The 25,117-nt window shown below is 39.2% G+C and overlaps 1 protein-coding gene across 2 annotated transcripts in view; it reads right to left on the bottom strand.

Moving 5' to 3' along the window:
• Positions 1–2,600: 2,600 nt before the first annotated feature.
• The window catches only part of CDH13 (cadherin 13), a 454,402-nt gene continuing 431,885 nt past the window's right edge, over positions 2,601–25,117 (bottom strand). The window contains exons 12-14 of one of the 2 annotated variants that reach the window (XM_062007637.1): positions 23,242–23,475; positions 21,792–22,007; positions 2,601–8,214 (exon numbers count right to left, since the gene is read on the bottom strand). In XM_062007637.1, coding sequence (XP_061863621.1) covers positions 8,207–8,214; positions 21,792–22,007; positions 23,242–23,475 — 458 coding nt within the window. In that variant the 3' untranslated portion in view covers positions 2,601–8,206. Of the gene's footprint in view, positions 8,215–21,768; positions 22,008–23,241; positions 23,476–25,117 lie in introns of those variants that run through there. The other variant, XM_062007636.1, reaches the window with a different exon arrangement.

Genomic DNA, 25,117 nt, shown 5'->3' with positions numbered 1-25,117 from the left:
AGAATGAGACACAGCTGATGTGATTCTTTATTTGTGTACAAAGAGGCATTGTTTGATTTGCTGTCAGTTCCAAGTGCAGGCTAGACTCATTATCCTACCACTGTCCCCAGCAGATCAGTTACAGCAAGGGTGGACCTGGCAAGATAAGTGGAATGGCAAAACTAGCCCAGCATAAAACTTCTTTCCAAGTGACTGCTGGCATGAAGCAAGATAACAGGTGGAAACAACAATGGGTACATTTATAAAAATTAAAGTTTTAAATACTTGCTAGTGACATGAAGATTTAATCCAGTCCATAAGTATCATCTACTTATGTTTGTTACCCTTCTGTTAAAAAGGTATGTGGTCAGTTTGGACAGACAATGTTGTGAGAGTTTTGTTTTGTTTCTTGTTTTTCTTTAAATGTACCACAAAAAGCTGTTTATGAACATGCTCCTTCTCATATCACTTAAGTATTGTAACTGTATTACAGAACACTGTGTTTGCTAATTATGTGTGTCCAGCTATATTTTACATTCTGAATTTCCAGCATGCCTTGCAGTAAACAAATAGTGTAAACACTTCTGCTTTTCTTGTCTTGGACAGCTAATCTCGTGGAAAACAGTCTCATGGAGAAACAGTAAGTGGTAAAATGAGTCATATGTAATAAAACATCCTTTCATCCATTGTTGAAGTATACTGGACTAGAGTAACTTACTGCTGGAAGTGCAGGAGCAGCGAAGGTCATCAAGCACAGGGAGGTGGATGAGTCGAGTCCGGCCAGTGGCGTGGTGGTTGAGGAAGAGCATCCCAACAGTTTTACAGCAGGAGCAATGACCCTTGCTTTGTTTCTGCAGGTAAGAATGCTGTACTGAAGATAGAAAGGACTGTTCTGATTTACTGTTGCTGGAGAAAAAATGTAACTGGATTGAACTGTGCAAAGTTACCAAGTAACTGTAGACTGCAATACAGAACTTGTGGTGTTAGATGAGATAAGGTTGAAAGGGCAATGAAAAACTTCTACCTGGCTAAAAACCATTCAGCATTTTCTATCCTTGTTAATATTTCCTTGCTTATGATTTAACTTTGTACTGTTTCAAACACATCTTTTAAGGTACAAGGCACAGCATCAGTTTAGGACAGTGATCTCAACTGAGACCAAAGGAGGTGACACTTTTTTTCCATGATAGTGACCTCTTTTTTCAGGTAGTGACCTCTTGCTCAATTACACCACAAGTTTCACGTAGACTCTTTCATCCTTATTACGAGCCATGTTAAAAAAGCCCCCTTTAGCTTCAAAGTCTGATAGAGCATTGGTGAAAGGGAAAAGCTGGAGGTGGGTCTCAGTCAAAGTGAGCTGCTGTGGCTTGTACTCAAATGTTTCCTTCAAGTGCTGCCCTCCCTCTTCCAGCTTCCTCTGTTCTCAGATGTAGTGAAAGGCTATTTTCAGGGATATTCTATCTTTATGTGACTCTGTCGTTTTAGATAACTTCCTAGAAGATCTAAAAACACAACTTGCAGGAATTTCAGATGGCCAACAGACTCTAGTTCTGTGCTGGAAAAAAGAATTCCCTGGGAAAGAGGCAGTAATGGCATAGTGCTAATTTCCTGCAGCATTTACATTCTTTCTATCTACCCTTAGATTATTTTTTTTCCTGAATTCTGGGACAGAAATGTTATTTATTTATTTCACCCACTGGGCACAGGAAAGCACCTCCATCTTCCTGTCCCTTCATAATTGCAGTTTATGAGATCTCAGTAAAAGAAAAAAAGAGAAAATAGTATCTTACAAACCTTAAGTGCTGCCTCTGAGGATGCAGCAAACTGAAGCAATAAGCCTTGCAGTTCCTGGTGCATTGAAGCAGTGCAAGGTTTTTGGGGCAGTCTGGCCCAGAGCAGTTTGGGCTTGAAGGCAGCAAGGACTCTAAATTTTGGTGTAAGATTTTCTGAAGTGGGGTAACAAATAGGCAATATCTGTGCAGCAACACTTCCACAGGAGGTGAGAACAGGGAAGGGGCACATCAGGCATGACTACAGACTATGGCAGTGCTGGTTGTTAAAAGCCATGGTGGCAGTGACAGAAATGCAGTCCTGTAGCATCCCATGCTGGTCCTTGCTGATTGATGTTTGTCTGGCCTGTTTCTGTGTTGTTTGCAATGTTCACTGTGGTTGTCTCTTCTATATGAGCTGAAGTGATGGTGGTGGGTGGGGAAGGTGGCCAGGTGAAGCAGAAAGGAAGTACAACAAAAATCCATTAAAGCTTCTGCTCACAGACCAGCTTAGGGACAACTGACCCAGATTTTGTCTCAATGCAGCTCTCTGGAATCAAAGTGAGGCTTTGGAAGCCAAATCAGTGCCTGAATAGATTCTGAATAATCTGTTACTGCTTTCTTGTGTGATCAAGTCTTATTTACTCCTCTAATCTCCAGATTCTCATTTTACAACGATGGCATACTGATGATGAAGACTCCGATTTGTCTCCTTCTACTTAGAGCAACGTGGGAGTTTCCTGTGTTTACCTCAGGCTATTCCAGCCCTTTGGCAGTCTCGAGGTCACCTTGCAGTCCTGTGTTCTTGCACCAGGAAGGTCTAAGCCCAGACAAAAGGTAAAAGCCCATACATCCTTTATTTGAGCATTTCACAAATAAATTACAAGTTTCTTTGCAACCACGTCATGAATCAAAACGTTTATTTACACCTCAGAAACAGCAAGCAATTCAGCAACTAGGGCCCAAAGGAACAATTAACTGGAAAATTAGCTGAATTAAGCATCTGTAAAATCAAACAAAATATTTTCCTTCTTGCTTGAACTTTAAAAGAAGAAAATCATAAAAAAACAGCGCTGGTGGTAACTTGGAGTTTGTTGTGGGGCAAATATGATTTTACAGGAAGGTTCTGTCTGAAATGGCAGTAACAACACAGCTTGTTTGTACTTATTCACCACCACAGTCTACCAGACCTGCTTGTGTTCTGCAGCCCCAGGCAGGGTGTGTGCACCTGCACACACACGGTCTCTCTTTAGACTACATTCATTATTGACCTCAAGTCATCAAATACAGTTATTTGCTGACACAGAGGAGGAATTTCATGTTAAAGGGCAGATGAAGCTTTCCCAAGTAGCTGTCCCACCAAAAGCACAATACTGCAGAATTCTGGCTATAAACCCTTCCATTTTCACTACTGGTGACCTGCTGATACACAGACAACTAAAAATGAGTCAGTAGACTATTATGCATATCTTCAAAGGATAGAATTGTGTTAAGAGGGGACAGCTAAAGGTAGCATAGATACAACATGAGACTTGGGCTTAGCCTGGGATTTAGTGTATGGTGTTTTCCTTTCAATCAGACTGGTTTGGCATTTGCAACCCATGCTGTCCCTTAACTCGTATATTCATCTGTAATTCATGGAATTAAACTGCTTGTTCCAAGTCCCCATGTTGTATTAGTCTCCCTCCATCTGCATAATATTTTATATATCTATATATATATATTTATATGTGTATGTGTATATCTCTATATATCTACATATATACACACACATAACAATTGTGCAACTAGTAACTTTCCACTGAGAGTGTATGAGTGTATCCATTTCATTTGGACATGTATAATTCAGCTATAGCAGATCTTGACGTGAGGCAAGAGAACAGCAGTCAATGGGTTATGTGCTTTACTTAGTTCAATAGTCAGCTATATCTGCCTTAAAAAGAATAGTTGTAATGATAATTACTAATGTACTTTGCATGTTAATTCCAAAGATTATAGACCACAGAGATAATTGAAAGAAAATAATAGCTATTTTAGTTATCTTTTTGTTAGCATGGGATGGTGGATCTCTCAGACAACAGTTTTTAGAGATGCAATAAAGAGAAGATAGGATCAGAGTTTTGCCTTAGACTTGGTATTCTCAAGCTGATGTGACTTCAATGTAATTTATCTTGTGGCTTTTTTTTTTTTACTGAAATAAGGTGTTATTAAACCCATTCAGAAAGAAGCTTAGCCTTTAGACAAACAGTGATATCAAATTATTTGTGTACAAAACGTTGCTGTTTCAAGTGGCCGAGTGAATGATCAACAATTGAGAAGAAAATTGGCAGATTTCTCAGTATTTCAGACAGGAGGTCTTTGCAAAGAAAAGACCAATGATGTAAAAGTTGTTAATGTAAAATATATCTGTCTTTATGATAAAACAGTTAAGGTAGGACCCTACAAAAATGACTTCTGAGTCCATAATTTAGTAACTGGGGTTTGTATTATAGTGATCCCTAACTTAAATGACTAAGCAAGAGACCAGGATGAATCATTTGAGTACAGACCACAGCTATTTCAAATGAAGGTGAAACCCAATTATGATGAGTGCCTTAGAGACACGTTAAGTGGCTGGTGAAAGAAGTGAGTTGTAGGAGATGCTGAAGCTGTAGGTTTCTCTGTATGTCACAGACAGGCTTCCCATAATACATAAACACTCAACAATCTTGTGACAAATACTGCTGCTTTACTGTCCACAGCAGACCAAAGCAATATGTGGGGAGGTTTGGATGAAAAATGCCCCCTAAGTATGATTAACTGATCTCAAACAATTCCAGTAATGGAGTTGCTCTTTGATTTACACCACTGTAAATGTGACGAGAACAGGGCTCAAAGTGTATTAGCCACTATTCCACTCTTACCTAATTTTCCTTGATACTCAGTAGGAATTTCAGCTTCTTTCCCCTTTGTTTTTGATCTTCAGACCTACAGTTACTGAATAAAATGTACATTGATAAATGCACATAGCCACATTGTAAAAGCACACACATGAGGTGTACAGACAAGGGGTCAATTAGCAAGTATGCTGCAAATGCGACCTTTGTCTTGCTAATAAACTCTCTAATTGTTATGCCCAAATTCTTTTAATAGCAGATAATCTTTTCAAGTGAAAAGATTTTTTGCACAAGAAGTTCTGTGCATGTTGCAAAATGAAAATCAAGGTGCTGACTGCAGACAGCATTAAATGTCTACAAACCTTTGCAGTGACCAAAATAGACAGGTAAAAATAAGTGCTATATTATATAAACTGTAAGCTTGGCTGAGGAAATGTTTTTTAACTATTAAAAAAAAGACAGGTAATTTTACAACTTCTCTACTTTTTTCATGATATTGTAGAAAAATGAATCAATTCTTGTTGCTCTTTTTGTTTTCAGGAAATGGACATCATTTTTTTGAGCCAGAGCTAACAATTTTATTCAGGTAGGAAAACTCTGATTCTGATATGATTCCTCACTTGTAGAACACTACAGAAAGTGCCACGATCTCTTGTGAAGTGGGCTTTGTTCTCAGGTATAGAGGGGGAGAAACATTAACATGGTAGCTTCATCTTTGCATGCTTAGGTAGTCCAGTGATTAGCATCATCTGAAACCTAGAGACCATACAGGCTGGGAGGCTTCAATCTAGGTGCAGAAATAAAGTAATAATGGTGAATGAAGATTTTGATGCAACCTGAGCCAGAGTTTCAGCCATGATACTGACCTCTGTACATGTCAAAAGGCTGCAGTATCAACTGAGAACAAAGACCTCTGCTTCTTGGACATAAAGTGTGAGAAAGTTTTCCCATTGTTAGCATAGTTTCAGGCAGAAGAGATTTTTGTTTGTTCCTCATTTGGATGCCCTTGGAATGATCCTTTAACTGCTCTGTGAGCCTTGGTTTAAGCAAGAAAAGGATAGCTTTACCTGGTACTTGATAGAAATGACACTTATGTCAACAGATGTCTTTCCAGAGGAGGATTTTGATGGCTAGAGAGAGAGGAAAGAGTAAGTAGAAAAGGAGTATATGTGAGGGAGGATGCTATAATTTCTTTAATTCAGGATAGAGGTTTTGTAGATCAAAGCACAAGGTGCAGTTTATCTTTGGGTTCATTATTTAAAGATATATGTTTAAAATCCAATGGTGTCATGCACTTCTTGATTCTATTCTTTTCATTTCTTTTAAAAATTCTGCCTAAAAACTACCTTTTTTAAAAGGGCATGACAATTGATGATAAAGGAGCAGCACATGATCATTACAAGGCATGGACAGAGAAGAAGTAGAAGCTTGCCTACGTTAAGGATTGAGATCGGGCACTTTCCCATTGAGACGCCTGCAGCTGCCCAACAGCCCATTCCTGAAGCCCTTCCTCAGCACAAACTCCCGTGACCCTCAAAGTGCCACTTTGGTAACTGGAACACCTGGAGCGTGCTGCAAGAGAAACAAGGTCAGTGGGAGATTTTACTTGGTCAGGACTGCAGGAGTTAAGCTGGATGAACAAAAATAATAGGTTCCTGTCTGAAGGCAGTTGGTATCTTATCAAGAAATTGACAGTGTTAGGAAAGTTCACAACACAAATAATCTTTCCTCTGTTGCTGTTGTTATTATGCCTTTTGATTAAAGAAAAAAGACTGCTTTCATATTTGGTACAACACAGGAAGTCAGAGAAAAGCTATTGTACAGCAATTTTTAACCACCAACACACATTTAATATCTAGTGTAGCATTATGGAAAACTAAATATATGTTTTGACTTTTTAATGTTTCCAGAAAGCTTTACTATTGAAACATATACAGGGTGTGGAGAAGATATGCTCATAATCTCACTGTAGTAAAGACAACATACAGTATGACTCGTAAGTACTGTGAAAATGCTAACTGAAGAATGCAGCTGCAAAGTTCTATTGCATAAGGAAGCTTTCTCATTTAAACTTTAAATAAGCAAGTTTATTAAAATATTCTAAGACACCTTACCCTAGTTACTGGCAAGCTCTAATAAAAGCCACAGTCTGTCACTAGTATACTTTTTGTGTTAATTTTATAAAAATTTGGTGTGAGCTTTGATGGATCATTTACAATTTATTAACAAGATGATCATCTTGATACAGTTGGAAGGCTCTTTGTGACCTTACATGCTCACAGAATAAAAAAAGGATTGATATTCATATATAGCGAACACCCTTTTTTTTCCCCCATGTCTGCAAACAAGTGTGGTAAGTTTACACACACAAAGAAATGCTCTTGTTACTCTTAACTGGAAACTGTGTGTACATGTGTATGTATGTATATATATATTCAAAACTATATATATGTGTATGTGAATTTATTTATAGAACAGGGCATCTGTTTTCCTTGTTGCGCTCCCGTGTGTGATGACAGCTGCACAGAGGCGCTGAGAGAGACCAGTGCTGCTGAGAAATACTTTGCTCTTCTAATCAGCTGCTCCTCCACAGGCATCTACTTACCTAACTGTGGAGCCCACGGAGCTGGCCAAAGACTTACATTTTGTAAAGTGCCCCAGCAAACAGCTATCTGCAGGACCATAAAGGAAGCTGACTTTAGCCCCTTTGAGGTCAGGCCCAGCACTGGCATTGCTGTACATCGTGCCCCATCAGGGCTGGCTGCAGCCGCTGCTTCCCGCTTCCTCACAGACCAGAGCTGGGCAGAACCTCCCACCCACCGAGGGAGCTGAGCACCAGGATCATCAATTCCATGTGGGGCAGTTCGGATCAGAAACAAGGCAGGGGGACTTGCATTTCTTGTTTGCTGAACCTGAGGTACAAGAAGTGACACTGCAGAGCCCTGGGCCTGCCTTATTTGTGCCAACAGAGTGGCTGTTGCAGCAGTACGATTGCAATAGGCTCTCTCCTCTTGGCCACACTATAAACAGCAAATACAGTAGGTTTAGCCATGGTAGGATAGTTACAATTCATCTGGGCCTGTGTTGTTCTGCTTTGTCCCTCGCACACTCCAGATGATTTTAAGAAAGCTAAACCTGTCCTATAACTCTTCTCTCTATATAAATATATATATATACATACACTCATACATATACAAATACTAACCCACGGACAAAATATTTTCTGAACAGTTGAATAGCAACAAGTCAACAGATAGAAAAAAAATTGAGTCAATCTGTTTTCTGCTCCCCCAAGGTCCAGTTTAGGTGTGTCGTGGTCTTTTAAACATTCGGAGAGAATCCGCATAAACCTTGCGTGTGGCAAGAGGAATCCATTAACCAACGGGAGTGAGGGTGGAGGCTGCCAAACACCAATGTATAGTCGGACAGATTAAGTGAGGTTGCAAATTAAACTGAATCTGGAGCAACTGAGGCCTAGTAGTGAAGAACAGTAACTGTAAACTGCAATCTTCAGATCTGACGGTTTCTTTTTTTCTCGTTGCCATGGCAACTTGGTAGGACAGCTTCAAATGTCAGGAGTTCTTACAGACCTAAATGATGGGAAATGTGTGTGACTATTACTGCACAGATCACAGTATCTTTTAACTTTTTTGCCTTTTTTCCCCCCAATCGATCAAATGAAATCGAATGCATGCACATTTGTCAGTAATCAAATATAAATTACCCAGGCTAGGAATAAATTATTTGCAAGGACAGAAATCTCCAAGAGGAAACCCCAAAATGTCACCTGAGGCATTCAGAGACCTTTGTAGTGCAGTACAGGAAGATGGAGTGTGGAGGTCTGAGCACAGAACCTGAGCCTGGGCCTGATGCTCCCCATTCAACATCATGATCATTTACTTTAGTGCAACAGTACAAGTACAATGCCAGTGAGACACTCCCTTGTGTGCACACACACTGACAAGCAAAGAATGAACAACCAATAGCTTTTTAAACCCAACATTTTTTCAGTGCCTTATAGTTTGTGAATCTGCAGGGAATAAATGAGCTGGCATATCACATTAATGTTGCCACAATCTTCTGCAGACTGTCTATTTAAAAAAAAACAAAGAGAAAATGGCACAACTTGAATGATTTTGCCTGTTTTAGACTGGTGGTAATGAAATTCAGAGAAACGGAGATTAGGAGCAATTATACAGTTTTGGCTAATGGGTCACTTTCCTCCAGTTTCACTTGGATACTAGTAAATTGCAAACATTTGGCTTTGCATTAAGAATAGTAAGAATAATATTAACAAAAACACATCTCTAAATTAGATATTTCTCCTTTCTTCCCCATCCCACTGGTGCTCAGCTGCCTACTGGGGTTAAGCCACAACAATGCATCGAAGGATTCCTGCTGTCTACCCTTGGAGGAGACAACTGCTGCATTAAAACACAAAAATACAAGCCAAACACACAGAGCAAAACTCACAAACGCTCAGGAAACATTTGCCTAATGTATATTGCATTCGTACACTTAAATGATGCAGTATTGATAGTTTTGTCACAACCATAGACACATGCACCACAAACAGTAACATAACAATCATTCTTAGATGCTGGCTTGTGCTGTTTACTTATTTTTCATTATCTGCCCCTTTTTGGGGGCAAACTAGGTTTAATATAATTATTGATAAGGCTATTTTATTTGTTTGGCATTATTTGAATTGACCTCAATGTTAAATTCTTCCAGCTAGAGTCCTGTCCAGATGGGCTATGCAGTGAGGCAGACACCTGGATAGCATACAACAACCTCTCCTTTCCCTTCAGCACAACCTCAGTTCTGTTAAACAAAGGTAAGTAAAATGGATTAAGCAAATGTAAGCATCCATAAAGGGACTGATGAATAAGGCTCACTGAAATGAGAAGTATTGCTGAGATTTCCATGCAGGATCAAATCTAGAATTGCTCAGCCTGTGGATTTTCAGTATGCTGTTTAAAGAAAAGTTCTGGACACAAACTTATTTCACAGACTTACATATAGGAAATTTGTAATCATGGCTGCCAAGGTTTGGATAGATTTGGATTAGGGATTCCAGCTAGGGCTAAATTCTCATAAACAACTTCATCTCCCAGGGTACAGAAAAGCAAGAGTTCAGCACTCTGACCTCTCAGACCATCTGAAAAATAGCATTTCCAGATCACAATGAAGCTTGGTATCATTAAAGGGCATTTGTTCAGTCCTGACTCAAAGGAAATAACACTAGCTTTTGAATTGACAAAGCTGCTCTGAATCTTCAGGAGATCCCCAAAGGTCTCCCTGCCAAGGCCAGGCATTTGTATGTGATGAATGAACAGCAGCTGTAGCACTGAGTTTCTGCACGGTCTGTAGGCTGAAACTTCACCAGAGGAATCTGTCAGCACAAAATTTATAAATATCACACAAATTCAAGCAGGTAGCGACTGCTTCAGCCACAGTTTATAAACAAAGGGCAATATATGTTGATTTGTGTATGGACCTGAAGAAAAGCTTGTCTCTTTTATATCATATTGACAGACAGAATGAATGTTACTAACCTCTCACAAACCCTGCCTTTCTATGAGTAACGGGTGTTTTAAAAACCATTCAGCTTTAATTATGAATATGCTTTTTCCCACCTCTTTTAAAAATCTAATGAAAGCTGGCTTCTCTCTTAGAATATAAGCACGCTTTTGATTTTGGGGTTCTTACCTCCTGAAGCACAACCCTAGCTCTTGTCCCTTTCATCTCAAAGATGTACAGTCCCTGCCTAGACTTTCTTTATACTGAAATTGTTTCTGATCTTCATCCTCTCTGACCTATCATGTGCCTTCGACCCATTTAATCACATGCTGGGAAAACTGGTGCTTCCCTTGGCTCCTGTGATGACTCCTGTCATTTTACTATGGTTTCTTTAATTGCTCTTCCAGCATGTCCTTCTGCTTCATCTTCTTCATCCCAGGTTTCTGGGGAAACCTTTTTCCCCTCACTTTAATTTCTTCCCCTTTTCTGTGACACCTTTTAGACCCGTTCAGCAGTCACTTTGGTGCTGGTGGTTTAGAGATCTCACTCTCTCTCTCTTACCTGCTTTTCCTTTTAGACTGAGCTGTCCCTCTAGCTCTGATACCTTTTCAATGTTTAGCAACAGCTCTGCACAGCTCAAAATGAGCTATTAAAACTTTCCCTAAAGCACTTCCTTCTAGTTCTTCCTTTGACTGCCCAGGACAACACTGTCATCCTACCTCTTATTCAAGCCTAAAACCAGAAACAAAGTAGAGAAGGTTTTTGTCATGGAATCTCCTTTCTAGATGTGTGTATTTAGGTTATACCTTAATCTAGAAGATTCCTTTTCACACATCATCCCAAAGGACTTTTTCTAGCCATTCAAACAGCTAAATCTCTTTCCCAGGCTGTCCTCAGTTAGCAGTTTTGCAACATCTTTTCACAGCCTTTGACAAATTCAAGCCACTGTGCTCATATCCTGACAGTCTGAATGCTGTACAGAGCATTTTCCTAGTCTGCCACCTTGACAAAACCTCTGTTGCTTTCACTCCTTCATGGCCTCTTCCCTACTGCAAATATAGTTCCAGATTATCCCCACATGACCTGATTTTCTTCTCATTCGTAGTCCATGATGGCAGCTTGCATTGACACGCTTTTAAATAAACCTGTTAGGGTGTTTTCCCAGCTTTCCTATGTCACAGGAGGAGCTCCCTGTAAGCATCCAGAAAAAGCCGCCACCTTAACATCTGCTTTTACTTATATATATATATATATATATATATACACACAAAATCTTGGCATTGGGTGCCAAGACTCTGTGAATTCAGCCCAGCCCTTTCTGTTAAAAGAATTAGCCAGTTCCAGACATTGTTTCGAAGGATAGTGTATCCCCTTCTACTCAGTAGTGCTGACTTGACCCTTTTGTAAAGGTGCATTGCTAAAAGAGTTGAGTTTGGCATTTAAAATTAGATTCACCATTGGAAATTACATGCTGTAAACTTTCACTAGATAACCATTTTCGGTAGTTCAGGAAGAATATCTGAGTCAAATCTGACTTTCTTTGTTCTTTCTTTCTATTGCACACAAAGTTGATTCAATATTTCTTACATCCAGTAGTTAGTTACCCTCACTTTTAGTGTCTGTGGCCAATTTGAAAGTTTATCAGCTTATTAGTACTTTGACATTGGAAGATGATGTTTGCTTCCAGTGGTCAAGAAAGCTGACAAACATTGTACACGCTTATCTTGATCTAATATACCAACAATATGGAGTGTAGTAAGTAGGAATATAAGTCAGGATATAAGTCTAAGTATACAGTTCAGGGTAGGGAGATTCATCATGTAGAAATCTAAATGAAACAAAACCCTCTTTCTACTCGCACTAAAGTCTACTGATGCTGGCTGTTTGGAAGGTCGAAAGAATTGGTGATGTTGGGGGCAAACCCCACAGGACAGAATTGCCATCTAGTCATGAGGTTTTGCATGCTGAATTGGTTCAGAAAAGCAGCAAGTCACCTAACACAGACCAAATGTCTGTAATATTGACTTACTTATTCAATGACTATGGCTACTTGTGTATTTCACAGTGGGCTAATTTAAGGTTTAGTCCTTATGCTGATTCCTTTGATGGAAGAAAACATAGAAAAACCCACATAATCTTAAGATAAAGATTTCATAATGCTCCATACTAGGAAAAAGACAAGTGTTAGTGTGTAACCTCATTTACTCTGTAGTTCAGGCTGCCAAGAGCTCATGTTGCAGCAGAACCCTTCTAATCAGCCAATAAACAATCTTGTTTGCAAAATGACAGCTTCTGATCTCAGAAAATGCTTTGGCATTTCCCAGGCACTCTAGCTTTCCCTGTTGTAGCCTTAGCTTTCTCTGAGCATATTGACATATTAGTGACTCAATTCTCTGCTTGTTTTAAAGAAAGGGATCTAAAAAGAGTAAATCAAAGCCTCTGAAAGATGTGTTCCTTATGAGAACCAAACTAACCCCCCATTATACAGACTATGCTTCCTACATTGCAATTAAAACCTCATAACAATCAAAAGCATTAAAGTTTCATCCTGACCCTCTGTCCAGGAATGAACTTTACCCAGGATGCATTCATCCTCTAATTCCCACTTAACACTGAGAAGAGAGTTGACACAGCTGGAGTTTGGAGTTCAACTCATGCATGCTCCATTTCTTTCAGATTTCTTTCAGTTGCCCTCTCAGCAGAAATATTACATGAATCGCTGCATAATTAAAAGTCTACATTACATCATGGACTTCATAACACTAAAAAGGTAATATGAAAAAGGTGGAAGAGATCAGAACCATGTTTCTGATCAGGCAACTAATCAACACCCAGAAACTTCTTTCCTGCATTTACCATCTATGAAAGGACATTGATTAGAGCACGGTTATTAGTTTAACCTTCAGGTAGAACTTAGAAAAACATCAATAGTTTTCAAACACATCACTGCTTGATTTGCCACGGGTAGATTACAACACCAGAAATGCAACAGCATTTGCACTCTATGCCTATAAATGACAATGTTTTCCACTTTTGTGTAAAATAATCATTTAATGCCCGTGCTCTTCTCTGACCTCTTCAGTGGCCCAAAGCACTGTCCAGGCTTTGCTACAAATGCCTAAATCCTTGTGGGGGTTTTTTTGTTACCCTGGTATTGTCTTCTCAAAAAAGAAGTTGGAGTCTTTTCACCTCAAATCTCAATGAATTTCAGCCTGAAACAGCCCTCCCCAGCCAGATACCTAGGTGCCCTTATTCCTGCAATTAATAAATCAGTTTTTAGTATCAGGAGCAGTCATGATTGCAATCAGAGCAAACTAAGGATCTCACTGAACAGTAATCCATTGTGGGAAAGTTTGTAAGGAAGAGGTAAATGAGTTTATCCTAAAAATCTGTAGGTTCTAATATCACATATCATTTGTTTCCCATTTATGTGTGGAAACGATTTCAAAGTTCTTAATGACAGGAAAAACACAGCGTGCATTAGTACTGTGCTTGTGAAATGACTGTCTCCTAATTCTACTCAAAGCTCCAGTGAGCTCTCATATACCAATGTCAATATTTAACTTCAGGAGCTAAAATGCCAGCATGTGTATCTAAATGGCCAAAATTGGCAGGAGAGTGAAGAAAGATGCCAATCTAAGCTAGTTAGATTGGACAGGGGTGCAAGTTGCTCAGACCGAAGTCATTTCCAAAGGGCATCTCTTTGACACCAGCAGATGATATTTCCAAGTGTCTCTCACACTGTTTATTTAAGACTAGACTGGCAGATCTGTAACAGTACTGACATCTCAAAGTGTTATTACTCCTCTGACTTCTGGCAAGGCCCTTGCTGCTTACGGGTGAAACCTTTTTTTCTGCTTCAACCTCTTCCTTGTCATGTACACACATATACTCTTAATGAAGTGCAAATCATATGTGCACAGAAGCAGCATCACCTGAAATAAAAGTTTCTCAGATGAACTATGAGGCTGGCTACACTTGCTTAGAAATGCAGCAGCAGGTACTCCCCAGCCCAATGCACCTCTGACTTTATCAAACAAAGTATCTTCTAATAAAATTCCTGCTCACTAGGCATACGAGTTACCTTACTGGAGGGAAGGGTAGTTTCTAGGGTAAAGCAGCTAAGAAGTCCTAGATCATCACTGTTTTTCAAATTGGTATGATTTTTTAGCTGGATCCTTTGCCAAAGCAATGCCACCTTCATTTGACCAACAGGAAAGAAATGCTTCTTTTCTTTTCCACTGCTATCAAAACAAAACAATCACAGAGGTGACTGCCTGTGGTCTGGAAGTATGTTTTCTCATGCTCTAATCTGATAAATTTAGCTGAACAGTTGGAAATATTGAGCAAGGGAAATGAATAAGCACAGTTGTGAAATAGTGCTATTCAACAAGTCTCCTAATTTTTAACATTTATGCTGAAAATGAAATGCATCAAGGGTAACAGCTAGCCAACCTTTCAAAGCAATGTATAACTGCTCCAGCAGTCAGAGCTCATCTTCCACTGCAGTGTACAGCTTAGGTTACCATCAGTTTTAAATGCATAGAACGTGAACATAAGTAGTCCAGACACATTCAGATCTGTAGGTACACACTCATCTAAGCTTGAAACAATAAAAGACTCATTTGACAATATGCAATTATTAAGTAATAATAAAAAGAAGAAGGTATTATGCTTAGAAGCCATGGAAAAGGAGGAACCCAACAAGGAAAGTGCCAGGATTGGCTCTGCTGACATTGACCTGACTATTTGAGAATTTTTCAGGAACTTGTAAGCATGACAGCTTGCAGAAATACTGACCAGTGAGACACACACATTAAGTGTATGGATAAAGTAAGGCTTTAAGAAGCAGTCTGAAATACTCCAAACATCAATGGCGTTTTAAAGGACTTGGTAAGTGCCAGCTGTCTAGTAAAGGAGTAAAAGCAGCACCATCTAATCTTTAGGCATAACAAGTCACCCCCATCCATCTTTAACATCATATATCACAGCTAAAGCTGAACAGCAAGCTGTCTGCATGGAGAGCACAGTTAGAGGTTTTTGCTTGTTATAGAACAGGGAAATACCCCCCCCCCCCCCCCCCCCGATTTGAACTGGTCGTTTACTCAGTTCTACTTTTTAGTCAGAGTTCACTCCAGAAGAATTCAGATGATAGCTATCTGAAGTCATGTGTTTGTTTAAGAGGTTGTTCAGAAAGGAAATACAAAGTAGTATTTATCAACAGTTATTGTTGAGAAAATGAAAACATAAAATGTTCATTTGAATTCACAACACTGAATGTTCTATTGAGCCAGTCTCTTTAAATGTACATTTCAGGTCTAGAGAATGACCATGAGGAACAATATTTCAACTCTCAGGGAAGGAGCTCTATTTGCCAGTAACATTTTTCTCTTTTGCATTCCAAACAGGCATCTTCTAATCTGTCGTGTTTTTTCATGTCTGTACTTCTAGAACATGTTTGGATGGTTTAAAATGTGCATAAAATGCCATTTCCCACCTAATTGACTCAATAAAATATAATGTCATTAAGGACATTTTAAATACGCTTATGTACAATTTGAGGGTATTTCTATTTGTCACGTCTATATGACTAGGTGTATAAACACCCTGTCTCCAATTATGTGCATACATGCAGACTTCTGTGCCATTTCAAGCCCCATTAACTTTAGGTAGGCTCTCAAAGCCAGCTGCACAACAAATTGTGGGACCGAGTAAACCTGCAGAGAAATTAGAAGAGCGGACACAGATATCTGTGTTATCAGTGAGATTCAAATCCAGCCTGTCTCGATTTGAATGCAATCCCTTAACCCCCAAACTGTGCTTTCCTTACTAGAGTCCAAGCATCCAGAATCCTTAAGAAGACAAACAAGTGGTATGTCTCAAAAACATGCATTTGGGAACACACCTCTATGTTCACTGATAATATGCAGTAACAATAATAAAGTTAAGATGGACAAAAGCATCTGTAATAAAGATAATAAGTAATAGAGTAATAGTGGATGTTGCTGCTGTTATTGGTTTTATGAATTGAGATTTATATCAGTGGAACTCAGTAAACATCAGTAATTTCCAATTACTTGACAAGCACCATTTGACTGCTACTTTAAGCACCCACGTGGTATATGCTCTAGTGCAACATAACTTAGAATAGTGCAAAAAAACCCTCAAAACAACCCAACCAAGTTTTAGTTTTTAGCAGTCACTATTAGGAATAGTTCCTCTGAAGGTTCCTCTTTGGGACTATATGGAACTGAGATGAACTTTTTCTTTTGTTCATAGGAAAACCCAAAATCCTGCTGTCAAAACTAAATAGTGGTTGAGCCCTGAAATAAATATACTACCTGATTGTCAGAAACTAAGCCAAGTAACTCACGAGAAAGGCTGCAAACTGAATCTTCAGCTAACAAACCTGCACTTGTAATGGAAAGAGCAATGACCTTAAAGGTCTTTTCCATCTGAAACTTGCTATGATTTGTCTTGTGCCATTCAAGAACACATTGCTTCAGTGATCTTCAGACATTTGATGTTCCTGCACAAACAACATATGATATACAGGAGATACAGATGCTTCTGGTGGTTTGAAAAATGAACTAGGTGAAAGATGGCAGTGCAGATTTAACTCTGTCTGTCTATGCTGGGGTAAATTCATATCCACTACTTTAATATCATTTGAATTTTTGTGGTGGTTTAGTACCAAATACACAATTGTCAAGGAAAAAGAAAAGTAATTTTTGTCTATTGACCCCGTAGCTGCATTCCTCAAGTAAGAAAAACATACTGGAGGGCAGCAGGCATTAGAACAGAAAAAGTTACTGGATATTAATAGGAAGTTAAATTCAAGGGTCTCTCCAAGGCTTCTTTGCAATCTCAGTACAGACATCTGTGTGAGTCTGTGTTTTTCAACACACCTGAAGCCTTTCACCCTCAGTTTAACAAAGTAATTTCAATGTAGAGACCTCCAGCTTATTTAATTTCTTCAGAGCAGTATTTCGCCCCCAGTCTTCCACCTTACTTTCTGTTCATAATAACAGAATATTTGGCTTATTTAAGTTATAACTCTGCAGGCAGCTGGCCAGGTTAACAAAAAGAGTTTCTTATCAGTATTTAACAGTCAAACAAGATAACTTTTTTTTCCCCCCAACATGAAGTGTTCAAAATCCAGTTGTTTTCCAACAAGGAAATGGAAGTAAAATATTATTGCTTGTGTGACTGAGGCTTTAATGGAATTGCTCTGAATTCTGCTTGTCCAGGACATGACTATTGTGCCTTTGGTTCCTCTTTTAGTCCCTTGATTCAATATATTAGAATCTAATTTGGTCTTCTATGCTGGTAGAATATAAAAGAAAACATGAAATGCAATTATCATTCCATGATTATGCAATTAAATGAAATAATCATTGTCAAATCAAAAGTCCAGAATTCAAATGCTCCTTTAAATAATAAGAATGTATATAACTTGCCATCGATATAAAGCCTAGTTCTGCCAGCTAGAGTAGTTCTTTCTCAGACTCCCACAGGGCCTGAGGCAGGTTTTGTTGCCAACTTCATTATGACAATATAAAAAAACTAGTTTTATCTTAATCTTTCATGTTTTTATCTTGTTTCATTTCTTCAGTCACCTGTATGTGACTTAACTCCTACAAGTTCTTTGATGTATGCCTTTGATTTGGCTTGTTTGGACCAAGTTCCTTATGGAAACTTACTCTGCCAATGGAAAAAAACAAAGCACACCTTTACCAACCTCAATATATCTTGAGAAAAGATTGGTATAAAATGTATAAAAGCAAAATTTTGAAGGACAACTATTCTCTCTTTTAGATATCAGTTCTCCCTTTTAGGTGTCATTCAACCAATACCTACATGAAGTATCAGCTACCAATTTGTAGGCTGCAATAAAGGGCACATTGTCCCCCTTTCTCCCCATCTCTCATCTTTATGGAACGTTGTTGCATATAGAATGTATCATTAAAAATGTACAAGGGCCTTCCAGAGGGAACTTGTTTATAACTGCAGTGTTGTTGAGCAAATTGCTTTGGTTCCATCCATTCTTAACAGACCCATTTTAGCTGTGTCAGTTGAAAACACGAGGTCACTGACACGACACAGCACTAACAACATGGACAATTTCAGAGCCAGCACCAGACATGCTGCATAACACACTTTCTCTTCCTCCCACTTTTTCTGTTCCATAAGTAACTGCTTTCTGTAGTCAATCTCCCTGACTGGGAACTCACATTTGGTTTTTGGCCTGTTTTTTTCTTCAGTATGAATTACCAAAGTCAAAATTCTGTCTGAACATTCTGATCCTGCCTTGTCTCCAGTAGCATCTAGGAAAAGCTGAGAGAAAATAAGATGCCACTGCACTAAGTCTTGTCTAAAATACAGCGCTGCATTAATGACAGATAAGACTTGCAATTCCTCCCACTGTTTGTTAACATTGACTATTACAACTTTGGAAAGTCCTTTATCTGTCCACTATCTTTCCACCTTGATTTAAGTGATTCCCAGGGATAATATGTTACATTAAGCACAAAACATGTAGAGATGCTCCTGCTTTTTCAATCAACTCTGTATTTACTGCCTTGTAATGCCACCAAATGCCTTACTGTTTTGTTGTGGAGAAAACAATCTGCCCATATCCATTGGTATCTTATATTTTCATTTTCTAGCCGACAAGAACTCCTAAATTTTTCCTGTTCCAAGTATATGCACCTCTCCCAGGGCTTCTGGACAGCTCTGCAGTCGGTATCCCAGTTATCCCTCAATACACTGAACTCAGTAGGGCAGCTGCAGAACAGGGAAACTGCTGCTTTTTGCATGCATTACACTTTCATTCAGGCTCCTCAGTTCTGTGCTCAGGCACTTCAGAAATCTACCACATATGACTCCTTCCATGATTTACAAAGGAGGAGCATATTCGAAGTCTAGATAATAATTGCACCATTTAAATGATAATACCGAGATGTTTTGTGTGGGTGGGAGACTCATGCAGGGCATTTTTACCACGAACAGCTCTTTCATAGGGCTATCTATTCTCACACCAGATGTCAAATACAAAAAGAAATACTTTGGCATGAATAACAAAGTTCATTTGACTGAAGGATTTACCTCCTAGGAACAAGAGCCTCATAAAACATAAACATTGGGAGCAAAGTGAGCAGCGAAAGGGCTTTTGCAAAAATTAAACCCATAACTTGCCACTAGAAATGGGATGTTTCATCTGTTCAATAAGCACTAAAGTTCTCTTTGTTTTTATGGCATCGTAATCTTTGATTACTCTGATAAATATTTGGACTATACAAAACATTGCAATGGAACTAATCGCCGTGATAAAAAAGCCCCTATGTGTGAGAATGAATTGGGAATGCAACGATCCCAACACATTTCAGAGAAGTTCAAGTACAGAGCCACGTTATTTTAACTGGCTCCCAGCCTCATTCTTTTATGTCTCCACGTAGTCATTTACACCTGAGGAAATCAGTTATGAAAGTTATTATGCATGCTGGCTTTGCATAAAGATGATTAGGCAACTGTACCAGGAGCGCCAGCCTCACTCTGGGTGACGGGATGAACCCAAATCACACGGCTCTACAGCAGCAAATTTTAGCAAATTGTGGTCCTGGGTCTCTCTGTGCTGAAGTCTGTTTGCAGAATTCATGCTCTCACAACAACTATGCATAAAACAGCCTCTGTCCCAAGAGGGAAGTCTTTCCTTTCCCTGCATTTCAAGTCACCCACTATTTCCCTTTGTTTTAGTTTTATTGCTCAGGCAAGAGACTGCAACGTCACACTGCTGTCAGATTATGTGTGCAAACTTACTCCACTCTTTGTCTAAAATTACAACTCTCTCCATACTTATTACAGTACTCTGAACAAAGGTAAGGTTGCAGAAAGGCTCTAGGCATGCCTGTGTTGTTTCACAATGTAAGGACTACACAATGCTATCTCTTCTTTTACAGCAGGAGAGGGAATCCCTCTGTCATTCAGAGCATCACACACCATTCAAATGCCAGAGGCCAATATTCTGGCCACAGTTAAGCTGGAGAAGATCTGTAGTCAATAAGTGCAACTCAAAAGGTTTCCAATACTTAGAACTGGTTTTTATAATTCAGTGTAAGGAAAATGATTTGACTTTGAGGGTTAGGAAAAAGCAACATGATTACTTTCAGAAACAAAAAGCTTTGCTCTACCTCATTGTATTCTGAGCAGATGCATTGATGTAAATAAAGTTCAAGTGCAAATCACATCACATAGGAAAGTAATTCCAGTGGTGAAAGTCACTCCTAGTGTAGCACCAGCAACGGTTATGAAGAGGTAACAAGGATACATTTGAATCAATGGAGTGCATATTTATATCACTCATGCTACAGTGTCACTTACTGTCACATTTCTTTTAACATACTACTTGGAAGAGCTGAAGACTGTGTTTGGTTCCAGATAACTGAACCAAAGCCAGTGGAGATACTTCAGATGTCACTGATTGGAACAAAGAGCATGAATTTGCACTTAGCATTTATATAGTCCTTTTCATCTTCAAAGAGCATCACAAACATTAGCTAGTTCTAATTCTCTCCCAATGACCTTCATGCTAACCTTTTGGGATAAATGCAACACACTATAAGAAAAAAACTGACAAGACCTGTAATCAAGTATACAGCAAGCCTCAGATGTGTAAGCTGTCTCTGCCTTGACCTCTACCTCTCCCTCAAGGTAGATTTTATCTCAGCAAGAATGTAAGGCCTTTCACCACGGCTCAGGTATTCATTCACCGTACAGTGCATTTTACTAACATAAGATGACGATAATAGCAACTGAATAACAGATTTACTATCACAGTTAGAGGACACAGCTATTCCTTTTTAACAGATATGGAACTCAAAATAGTTCTGCATCAAAACATTTCCTGGCAGCTGTCACAGGACAAGCCAGGGACACTTCTAGGTTAGATGCTGGGATTCCATGGCTTTGAATTCCTACTCTTCAGTCCTTCTGGGATTTGTTGTACTCATTCCAATTCAAAGTAGGAATTTTGCAAGTCTCCTTTAGGAAGCTTTTTCAGAATCAGAACAAACTTCCTTTAGGTATCAGTTCTCTCTGCCTTCCAGTCCAGACTTGCAATTTGATTATCAATTCTGGGTGGCTCTGAGCCCAGAATTTTGAATAAGTTCCTCCTGTTCCAGTTGCTTGTGCATTTATAGAGAACAAGAGATTGAAGCAGACAGTACTCATTTTCATGGTGACCCAGAACAGCTATTGTTACAAGAACACCTTTAATCTCCTGTTTCTGTTTTTGAATGGAATTCAAGTGGGGAGAGATGAAAGAAAACGTCTCACAAATCTGCTACTACAGCTGGTACTTCTTAGTTTATCATATGCTAACTCTAATTCTCTTTGATTCTTCTTAAAATTATTCCTTCTATTTCTTAATTTGACAACCAGGCATTTGTGTTATTTTTTGACTATAAAACCCCCCCTACTCCCTCCTTCTTTCTTATAGCTACTTCCTCAAGAAACAACCCCCCAGACTTACTGCATTATGATCTCAGTGTATGAATTTACCTTCTCCTTTGGTAGCTTTTCCCATGCAGGGTCAAATGAGCACGTAAATAATACTTCATTACTTACAGTTGAGGAAAAGACTTACACAATAAACTGAAGAGTGAAAGAAGGATAAGGGTCATGCTGATATGAAGGGCATCAGTTGCACTGCAGTCCATTTTGGATTTCTTGCAGGAACACACTTGTAATTTCAGTTCTGTGTTGTTAGTCAGTGGTGGTTGTCCAGAATCTGTGACTGAGATTGGGATGTTGTAATTGGCCTTTTTCAGGTTTTGAAGCAGGACGACCTGAGCATGAGTATCTGCAGAGGATGAGGTGAGAGTTAGCCAGACAGGGGTTATCTGGAAGGAAAGGGGAGTCTGCACACAATGTCAAACATGCCACAGTTATTCATGAGAAATTAAGAACACTCTAAGGCAAAGGTTAAAGAATTGCATTGGAGGTGACAGCCCAGAAATTGGTCTATGGTCTGAGAGCTAATTAATTGCAAACTTATTCTAAACCCAGCAAAATAAAGACTTTTAGAGCCCTTTTTAAAAATCCTTTATTTGGTCTGCGAATTACTGTCAGAAGCTCATACACTAATGAAATACTAAAGCATGTCACCCCCAAAGCAACATGAGAGGGAAGAATATATCTATTTACTAAAGGGAAAAACTTTTTTTGCAAGGGAGCACAGGCAAAGCTGCTTCCCCAGTTTGACTGAAGAGGCAATAAAGAGAAGTAACACCCCTTCAAACCCCTAGATCTGCTCCAGCTGAATAACAGAGGCTCATAACAGCCACTGGCACACAGGTGAGTGTGCTCACTCTTTTTTAGGGGGTTTAATAGAGTGATGATTTGATGTCTGGAGAACAGCAAAGAGAAAGACTCCTTCACTTCATTCCTAGGAGGAATATTAACTCAACTGCTAAAGGATTTGATAATGACAGGGGTAAGTAAAACATGCTAGAAAACAATAGAAATAATCTACATTGAAAAGAAAGGTAATACTTTGTGCCCACAATTGACCATGCCAACCTGCTGCAGTTACGTAGCATGTGCTTTGATCCTCTTACCAATACCGCATGGTTCCAGTCCACTTGATATTCCTTTTATGAAGAGTTCAAATACTTAAACTTAGGAAGATTTTCAAGTACAATGCTAAAGTCTATGGAAACGTTTCACATTATCTTATAGCAAAGCCCTGTGCATCTCAATAAAACAAATTCCATGCCATGAAACATGATAACCTTTACAAAACTCTAAAGTCCCCAGTAGCCTTGCTTTCATGCAAAGCTGAGAGAGAAAAGTTTGGTCAGTGCAGAAGAAGAGGAAAAAAGGTTCAGAGCAAATGCAGACAGACTTGGTATGTCCCAGCAAACAGCTGCTCTGAGCAAAACCATCACAGCAGCACTGGGTCCATCCTGCAAGACTGCAAGAATTCAGTGCACAACTGCTCCTCAATCACATAATGGGAAATCTCAGGGTGAGTAGTACTCTGGGATGTAGAGGTGGGAGGACTAAATGCATAAGAAAAAAACCAATAGACTTACTGTTAAGCTTGGTAATTCTCCACAATTTTTCTGGGCCAGATTGCTTACTCAGTTCAAATTTGAACGGATCTGTGTTGGGATGAAGGTCTTTATCTGATGCTCCTAGCACCACTACCCTGAGATCTTTTGCATCGTCACAAACTTTTGCCAGTGTTGGATAAAGGGATGGGACGTTGTCATTGACATCCTCTAAAGTGATGTGTAAAGTTCCTGTACCTGTAGCAGGAGGGTTACCTATGTGAAAAAACAAACATATGTTTATGAAATCATACACTCATAAATCTTTGCTCTTGTTTGTGCCTGTGTGCTTGCAAAGGGAAAAGAAAAATTAGAGTTCTTACCTCTGTTATAAGAAAATTCTTGCTTTAAAAAGCTGATGAGTCAATATGGTAATGCATTGCTGTATTGTCAGATTGCAGCCTGTCTGATTGTCTACAGTATGGGTGATTATTCTAAGGAACCTCTGAGAGAGGAAGATTTTGAAGTTAAAATGAGATTAGGATGTGAATAGTTATCTGGGAAAGAATCTATTTGTAAATATACTGAGAAACAGAGGCAGAAACATCCTCTAGTTAGACAGCATGGTATTAAAGATGCAAGAACAAGACAAGTAAGAGGAGAAAGGACAGCAGAGAGGAATCATTTTGTATTGTGGGTGCCCATAAACAGAACAGGACCAGATTGTTCCCCAGCAACCCTTAGGGCCACATTTAGTTATGTCAGCAGAAGTGAAACTTGTCAACACACATCTCTGGAAAATGAGACCCTTTGTTTAACCAGAGTCACTCTGTGTTAGCAGTGGAGTTTCAGGCTTTCACAAATTATTTGCCAGCATGCCTCAATCCTGAACCTGAGAGACACAGCTTCAGAGGAGAGGATGTTGTTTGCTCACCATGGTACTGCTACAAGCCTTTTGCCAAGGTTGTGACTCATAAACCAGCTGTGGGACTGGAAGTGTTTGTAGCACAGGCATCTGCCCACTGGGAGCTGGCCTGAGACTCGCACCTCATTTCACAGAGGTCAGAGAGGAGCTGACAAGTGGTAATAACTTTCAGTCACTACAGATGTGTGCCATGGTTGAGCCAGTAACCTACAGCTCTCAGTCTAAGGCTCCATATCTTGTTAGAGATCCCTTTGCCATCACCTTTTAACTGCACATTGCTTCCCTCATTGTATACCATACTTAATAATTTCTCATTTGAAATGCTGCACTTCTGGGTTGTTTGTGTTACTCATTTCTCTGGTTTAGTACACAAGATCTATGATTTCTGCACTCCCTCCAGCTATAAAGCCTTAGCAGGTAGAAAGGATTCGAGAGGTTGCACTTAACCTGTAAAGCACTAGTGCAATGTGTCATGGTAGTTTTAAGTTTAGCACTGAAAGAGGTACATTTTAGCATAATTATCCTGCCTATAGCAGCCCAATAAACCACGGAATTACTGCTGCACTGCAAGTACATCCTAAAGGAGAAACAAATACCCTGTGGTCTGGATCTGATAAACTACAAACTGTAGCAGAATGCAATTAGTCCTTTCAATAACAAATGTTACTAATGGTGACACTTCCTCTGTTTCATGCACACATAAATACATAACAAAGGCAGGGTTTTCATAGTTCTTTAGCTTCCTCCCCTCCTCATGGTGCACTTTGTCATCAGAAGGGTTAGGGTTGAGTTCTTCTTAATGAAAAAGAAATTATTTTTCACTTTTTATTGGACTAATTGAATTTGCAGAAAGACTCCAATACTTCTTTTTGTTCTTGATATATTATTAAGTAAAGTCGTATGGCAGAATGGATGAAAAGACATTCAAGTATTTGAAATATGATCATAAAAGCCAGCCTTTCATGCACTTAATTAAACTGCTGTCTTTAATTC

This window comes from Colius striatus, chromosome 14 (genome assembly GCF_028858725.1).
Source record: "Colius striatus isolate bColStr4 chromosome 14, bColStr4.1.hap1, whole genome shotgun sequence".
NCBI lineage: Eukaryota > Metazoa > Chordata > Aves > Coliiformes > Coliidae > Colius > Colius striatus.
Note: the sequence above shows the minus strand (reverse complement) of the source record. Positions and strands in the feature narration are given on the sequence as shown.